The sequence below is a fragment of the Neoarius graeffei genome, chromosome 8 (assembly GCF_027579695.1).
Source record: "Neoarius graeffei isolate fNeoGra1 chromosome 8, fNeoGra1.pri, whole genome shotgun sequence".
Taxonomy (NCBI): domain Eukaryota; kingdom Metazoa; phylum Chordata; class Actinopteri; order Siluriformes; family Ariidae; genus Neoarius; species Neoarius graeffei.
The window spans coordinates 41,232,503-41,240,759 of NC_083576.1; the positions used below are offsets into that span (position 1 = coordinate 41,232,503).

Consider the following 8,257-nt stretch of genomic DNA (forward strand, 5'->3'; position numbering starts at 1 on the left):
GAACTGCAAGCATTTTTCTGCTCTGCCTTTGTTGACTGAGAACTAAAATAAATGTCAATCTGATCTGCATTTGGGTCTCTGTCAGTGAAGGCCTTACAATAACACTAAAGCTTTTCCAGCTTATGTTCGATATGTATGAATTTGGCGTTGGCCCGGCCCGCCTGGCAAATTTCAAAAGTCAATGTGGCCCCTGAGCCAAAAAGTTTGCCCACCCCTGGGGTAGGGGGTGTATATGGGCTTACTGGACTTCCATACCACTAAGTGTAACTACTGTCTTAATCCAAGCTGTGAACACTAAATGGACAGAAAACTTACATTTTGGAATAACGACTTTTTTCATATGCAAATATATTGTTTGTGTACAATGCAAGTAATAATTACATGTTATATTTAATCACACAGTACAGTATTACAGTGTTTCTGTATGTATGTTACATGCTGCTTTGTGAAGCCAGGTCTGATTTGAAAGGTAGGAATATTTCATGCCTTGGTTTCAGAATGTTACATACAGTTTTTATATCTAGCAAACTTAAAATATGAAAGAAATTAGACAAGATAAACCTTAGTACACAGGGGAAGTGGCAAGTCAACAAATGCTAAAACTGGCTCATGTTGTAAACTTAAGTATTTTACCAAAAAAAAAAAAGGAGAATCACTTTTCTTCAGGATGGAGTTCAGATTTCCACATCACTCTCCTTGTCATTGTCATGGTCGCCATCATAAAACTCATTTGATGCCTCAGGCCTGTTGATCAAACCAAAAGGGAAGTCTAAGGATTAATCAATCATTCTTCACATACAGTGACAAACAAACAAACAAACAAACAAACCCCTTTGGAATTACCTGCATTTATGTATAAGTTTATCTTAAAATATGGTCTAATCTAAGTTACAAAAATGAGCAGTTTGTTTTAAATAACACAACAGGTAAAAATCATTTAAGTCTTTATTGAACAAATTCATTAAAACAAACATTCACAGTGCTGGTGGAAAAAGTAACTGAACCCTTGTATTTAATACCTGGTCGAATCTCCTTTAGCAGCAATAGCCTCAAGCAAGTGCTCCCAGGAGCTGCATATCAGACCTACACAATGTTCAGGAGGAACTTTGAACTATTCTTTACAAAACCACTTCAGCTCAGCCATATTCTTATGGAATCAGATTTGTGCCTAAAGTATCAAACAAAACTTCTTAAATTGCAAACAAAAATACAGCTTGGAGAGAGAATAAAACTCACGTTCTCAGTGTAAGAGACCATTCCATAGATAATACTTGTTATACATGAGTAATAATCTCAGATTGTTTAATAAGCAATTCAACTGAGCATTTTTTTAACCTACATCTCTGTTTGACTAACAATTAAATTGATCACTGAGACAACATTGATTTGGCATGAGGTTGGTTCGATTAAAAAAAAAAAAAAAAAAAAAATTATATATATATATATATATATATATATATATATATATATATATATATATCTGATGTATAATCTACTTTAGCCATGTTGGTGTATCTTGGCTTGCGGCATTTCTCTGGGAATAACTTCAGTGGAGTGTCTGATCGCTTAGTTCACTACTCTTCCCAAGTAGCTTGCCCAACATTGCTAGGTAGGTCGAGGACAAAAAAAACCCGAAGGTCACATACCCATTAAAGTGATGAACTTCCCTACTGGTGGTTGTTTTGATAGATAACAGCCTTTTTATACTTGTTACAATATTGTGGTCTGCGCAACAAAACCATCAACCTCTGTAGCACCAGTGTTTTGTGCAAGGAAAAAAAAAAAGTTAACGTACAGCCCCGGCCCTCTTGGTCAAAACAGCACAGCACCTTTGGTAAAAGACACATGCAGCAAGAAAAGGTAAAGGTGGTCATTCTTACTAATAGCAAATATCCTATAAAACAATTCCTCTCTGTGCTGGGACATTACTGTGCACTAGAGCCTATGATGAGAATAAACTCATTGGACATGTTACATTTTTGCTTTGGTTTGCATTTTACTTACTGTACTGAAACATCATATTGCATCAGTGCAAATGTAAAATCAGACTACAGTTCAAGTTCGTACATCATATTGCACTGTAAAACTGAACTGTAGTCACACTGTTGATTACAGCTAATCTACTGGACATCCATGGGAATAAAAAAACAAAAGCATGTCACATAAAATGATCAAAGAGCTGGCTTATTTTACACCCAAACTCTTAACACTGGCATCTTTAGGGTTGTTTACAACAATTTACAGGCGATGTATCCATGAGCTCCAATAGCCTCAGTTAATCATGGTTGGAAATGGTGAACGGATATTTGAACCTTGGAGGGAACAGGGTGGCAACGCCCAGGGACATTTTATTTTAAAAGAAAAACAAACAAACAAACAAACAAACAAACAAACCCATCCTCATTTGGGTGATAACAGATCGTATGATTATAAATAAATAACCTCTATAACAATGTTCTATCTAATCACAAAGTCTAATTGTGCAAGTACAAAATTCATTGTAGTTTTAGCAGGAAGTCTATTTTGTTGAAGTTATCAACTGTTCATTGACAGAGACTTGAGTGCAAGACTGTTCATGACAACTGCAGTCCTAAAGTGATCATCATGCCAATTGTCAACTTCAACCATCATAGCAAAACTAAGTGTCTAGAGCCATCTTCCAAATGCAACTTTGAACTGTGGACATGTGATGAGACTCCAGCCAGACACAGGACATCAGAATAGATCAGGCAGGTCCAAAGAACAGGACAGGTCAGCATCACTGGTGTCTCAGGATTGACGTGTAACTCGACAGAGAGAGAAGATACAAGTTAGGTATGCCCAGTGTCATCTAACGGTTAAGAACAACATAAATTTTGTGCTGAGTGCAAGCGGGGACATTGGCAAGACCAACCATGACCAGGTAACTACAAGGGAGAGCCAGAAGGTAACAGACATGAGGAAGCCCTGGGACGAAAAGCAATCTGCCACTCCACCGGCAGCAAACCCAAGTGAACGTGTGTGTGTGTGGGGGGGGAGACAGCATCCAGATATCCCAGTTTACTGAAACACCATGCCTGAGGACCCTCCAAATATACTCCATTTACCTAATAAATAGTTTGACTAAAAAGACAAATTTTCAGCAGAGTCCTGAACACTACATGGAAGGGTATTCCATAACTATGGGGGTTTGTAAGAAAAGGCTCTGCACCCTGATGATATGAGGTACCAACAGATAGTCTGGACCTTTTGATCCAAGTAGGCATGGCAGGTCACACAGAATATCTCGCAAGATGTTGAAATGGCAAACCAATACATTTATAAATGATTCTGATGACCTCCACATTTCCAAAGTGACCCTCTGGTATAGTGCCACCATTTGAACCTGGACAGTAATGACTCCATTGCCTAAAAACTCAAACTCATGAAATTTGGTACACACATCAGTTTTGGCCACCACTACTCCAAGATAGAAGCACGGCCCCAGGTGTGTCCGTGGGACTCCATAATGCCCCCACAGGACACGGAGACTTCTACCAGGTATATAGTTTCACCTGTGTCAAATTTTGTAGGGGTGTGGTGTGCCCCACAACAAACAAAATTGCAATATATATTTCATTAGCCATACTCAACAGGAAGGGAGTTCTTTTTGTTTTTGTGTGTTTTGATACGTTACATTTTGACATACTCTTCCAAGGCAGTTTGTTGTGTTCATGCCATATTTGGTGTATGTGATGTCAAGATGTTGAAATGGCGAAACAAATTTATATGTTACGCCACGCAAACAGGAAATGTGTCAAAGTCACCATGCATTGCCTGATATGGCTCAAACTTCACAGGTTATAGGATATCCACATGCCCAAAGTGACCCTCTGGTATAGCATCACCATTTGGACCTGGACAGTAATGACTCCATTGCCTAAAAACTCAAACTCATGAAATTTGGTACACACATCAGTCCTAACCAATTGCTACTCAGGGATAGAGGCTTGGCCCCGGGTGTGTCTGGGGGACTCCATAGCGCCTCCACGTCATTGAGATTCCTGACCAGTATATACAGGTAGTCGTCGACTTACGACCTATGCAACTTACGACCGATCGATTTACGACCGTCTGGTTATGACTGGCAAGTGTTTCCCAGCTGAGCTAGCTGAGCGTACGACAGTTTCTGCCCCAGCTCCCGGCAGCGCCTCTTGCCGCGTACAACAGTTTCCACCCCAGCTCCAGGCACATGTGCAGTCTCTCTCGCGCTCCCTCGTGCACTCCGTCATACAGTTTCCGCCCCAGCTCCTGGTTTATGAAACGAGCAAATCCTCCCGCCAGCTCGAGCGCTGCAACAGCTGATGATGACGTAGACGACCCACAGCCAAGCACCAGTGATGCCAGCAGTCACTAAATTTTGTATTTTGCTATGTTTACATTTGTATTTTGGTATGTTTCAAACTAAAATGTTTTCTATTTTTCACACCGGTATTTTGTATTTTTTGTTTTGCACATATTAAACGAATTGTATTGTACGCAGTGTAATATGCAGTGTTTGACTTAAACCAAATAATGAGCCAAGGTAATGAAATAAGAAAATGTTGATAAAATAAGACTTTAAGATGATTACAATATCATTACACATCACAATATACTTGCGTTCATTTAACATAGGCCGACTTACGACCAGATCGGTTTACGACCAGTCAGTCGTAACCAAACGCAGTTGTAAGTCGACGACTACAGTGGTGCTTGAAAGTTTGTGAACCCTTTAGAATTTTCTATATTTCTGCATAAATATAACCTAAAACATCATCAGATTTTCACACAAGTCCTAAAAGTAGATAAAGAGAACCCAGTCAAACAAATGAGACAAAAATATTATACTTGGTCATTTATTTATTGAGGAAAATGAGCCAATATTACATATCTGTGAGTGGCAAAAGTATGTGAACCTCTAGGATTAGCAGTTAATTTGAAGGTGATATTAGAGTCAGGTGTTTTCAGTCAATGGGATGACAATCAGGTGTGAGTGGGCACCCTGTTTTATTTCAAGAACAGGGATCTATCAAAGTCTGATCTTCACAACACATGTTTGTGGAAGTGTATCATGGCACGAACAAAGGAGATTTCTGAGGACCTCAGAAAAAGTGTTGTTGATGCTCATCAGGCTGGAAAAGGTTACACAACCATCTCTAAAGAGTTTGGACTCCACCAATCCACAGTCAGACATATTGTGTACAAATGGAGGAAATTCAAGACCATTGTTCCCCTCCCCAGGAGTGGTCGACCAACAAAGATCACTCCAAGAGCAAGGCGTGTAATAGTCAGCGAGGTCACAAAGGACCCCAGGGTAACTTCTAAGCAACTGAAGGCCTCTCTCACATTGGCTAATGTTAATGTTCATGAGTCCACCATCAGGAGAACACTGAACAACAATGGTGTGCATGGCAGGGTTGCAAGGAGAAAGCCACTGCTCTCCAAAAAGAACATTGCTGCTCATCTGCAGTTTGCTAAAAATCACGTGGACAAGCCAGAAGGCTATTGGAATGTTTTGTGGATGGATGAGACCAAAATAGAACTTTTTGGTTTAAATGAGAAGCGTTATGTTTGGAGAAAGGAAAACATTGCATTCCAGCATAAGAACCTTATCCCATCTGTGAAACATGGTGGTGGTAGTATCATGGTTTGGGCCTGTTTTGCTGCATCTGGGCCAGGATGGCTTGCCCTCATTGATGGAACAATGGATTCTGAATTATACCAGCGAATTCTAAAGGAAAATGTCAGAACATCTGTCCATGAACTGAATCTGAAGAGAAGGTGGGTCAGGCAGCAAGACAACGACCCTAAGCACGCAAGTCATTCTTCCAAAGAATGGTTAAAGAAGAATAAAGTTAATGTTTTGGAATGGCCAAGTCAAAATCCTGACCTTAATCCAATTGAAATGTTGTGGAAGGACCTGAAGCGAGCAGTTCATGTGAGGAAACCCACCAACATCCCAGAGTTGAAGCTGTTCTGTACGGAGGAACGGGCTAAAATTCCTCCAAGCCAGTGTGCAGGACTAATCAACAGTTACCGCAAACGTTTAGTTGCAGTTATTGCTGCACAAGGGGGTCACACCAGATACTGAAAGCAAAGGTTCACATACTTTTGCCACTCACAGATGTCATATTGAATCATTTTCCTCAATAAATAAATGACCAAGTATAATATTTTTGTCTTTTTTGTTTAACCAGGTTCTCTTTATCTACTTTTAGGACTTGTGTGAAAATCTGATGATGTTTTAGGTCATATTTATGCAGAAATATAGAAAATTCTAAAGGGTTCACAAACTTTCAAGCACCACTGTACCTGTAGTTTCATCGATCCATGTCAAAACTGGTTGGTGTGTGGGGTGCCCCAAGATGAACAAAATTGTAATGTACATTGTATTAGCCCATTGAATTGCAAAGGAGTTTGCGATATCTTGCAAGATGTTGAAAAGGTGAACCAATAATTTTATCTGTTAAGCCACACAAACAGGAAATGTGTCAAATTTGCCATGCACTGCCTGATATGGCTCAAAATTCACAGGTTATAGGATATGATGGTTCTGATGATATCCACATGCCTAAAGTAACCCTCTGGTACAGCACCACCATTTGGACCTGGACAGTAATGACTATTGCCTAAAAATTCAATCACTGGTGGTGCATACATTAGATACCCAGGCTTTTGCCTTACATCTCAGATCTGTGCCAATTGTATGATGAAAACGTATGACGGGATTTGGGCGGTTATGGCATCTGCCTGAGCAGTAGCAGGTTTCTGAACTCTGATCCCATGTGCTCTATTTCGCACTTCCATTTTGCCAATTTTAACCTCGACCAACTAACTTAGTTCAACAATCACTACTTGTTCTTGCTGTGAACAAAAATGCCAAGAAAGAAAAAAACCGACCAGATTAATACGACAGCGAGTGGCGATAACGACGACGACGCTAGCATAGACCACACCTCGGTGGATGGCAAGCTGGACTCGGTGGATGCTAATGCGGGCCACCAAGACGACGGTGCCGACATTTTAGCTGCCATTCATTTAATGAGAGTTGACTTTTCTGTACAACTGCGTGAAGTCATCTCGTCTAATCAAGAGATAAAAGAAGCAATTGGTGCCTTTTCTGAGAGGCTAACTGCAGGAGAGTCCCGCACTGGCAAAGCTGAAAACGACGTCTCAGCGCTAACTGGCAAGGAAAAGTCCCTTCAAAAGAAAGTTCAAGAGCTTACTCTAAAATTTGATGATGGGTTGCCTGAGAAAACCAAAGGGGATGACGCGGCCGCTTTCCTCCAAACCTGGCTGCCCGAAATCTTCGGGCCTAACACGTTTCCGAGCCCCGTCACTACTGAACGTGCTCACCAGCTGCCTGGCCGACAAGACCCGAGCCGACCCCCGCACGCTCTCATCATGAAGTTTCTTGATTATCAAGACAAAGTTCGAGTAATGAGAGCAGCTCGACAAAAAGGGAAAGTGATGTATCGGGAGCACCACGTCATGTTCCTTCCAGACCTGTCTGTGGAAGTACAGAAACAACGGCGACAATATAACGGTGTGAAGCAGAAATTCCACGAGTTACACCTGGACTTTGGACTTATATTTCCAGCAAAGATGAGGATCTTTCATAAGGGCAGCCGACACCTGCTCCACATGCCAGAGGAGGTGGAAGACTTCATTCAGTGTGTTCGTCAGCAGAAAGACGGGTAAACAATGGCCAGCATTACGTACGCTAAAACTTCACAAAATTAAACACGTCTATAGGTCGTATGAAGGACAATTATGAACATTACCACAGTGTTTAAATGTTGTGTATCCTGAATACAAGTGAATCTACTTTGGTTGTTTACAATTGCTCATTTGACAAGAGGGTGAGATGGGTGACATTTAATTAATATTCACTGGGATCGAGTGATTGACCTATTTAGTTTAGGTTGATCGTTTTTTTTTTTGTTGTTTTTTCTCTTGCTCCTTTTAAAGGATCAATTAACATAACCAAGACGCTACAAGAGGGGAGGGCTATGTGTTAATCAGATCACGGGGGTGGGGGGGGGGGGGTTAAGAGTTATGAGTGTTTTATTGTTTTTGTTAAACTGTAAGGTGCATTTTTTCACAGGAAAGGCAAAACGTTATCAACAGAGCCATGCCATAATCACAATATTTATAAATGAATAAGAACTTAGACCTTCAGATAGTTTCCTGGAATGTTAGAGGACTAAGAAAATTAGTTAAAAGTTAGGCAAGTTATGAATAGGATCAAGCAATA

The 8,257-nt window shown here is 40.6% G+C and overlaps 1 protein-coding gene across 2 annotated transcripts in view; it reads right to left on the reverse strand.

Moving 5' to 3' along the window:
• Window positions 1-316: 316 nt before the first annotated feature.
• The window catches only part of hdac3 (histone deacetylase 3), an 81,740-nt gene continuing 73,799 nt past the window's right edge, over window positions 317-8,257 (reverse strand). For both annotated transcript variants that reach the window (XM_060927636.1, XM_060927637.1), the window contains exon 15: window positions 317-744. In XM_060927636.1, coding sequence (XP_060783619.1) covers window positions 675-744 — 70 coding nt within the window. In that variant the 3' untranslated portion in view covers window positions 317-674. The remainder of the gene's footprint in view (window positions 745-8,257) is intronic.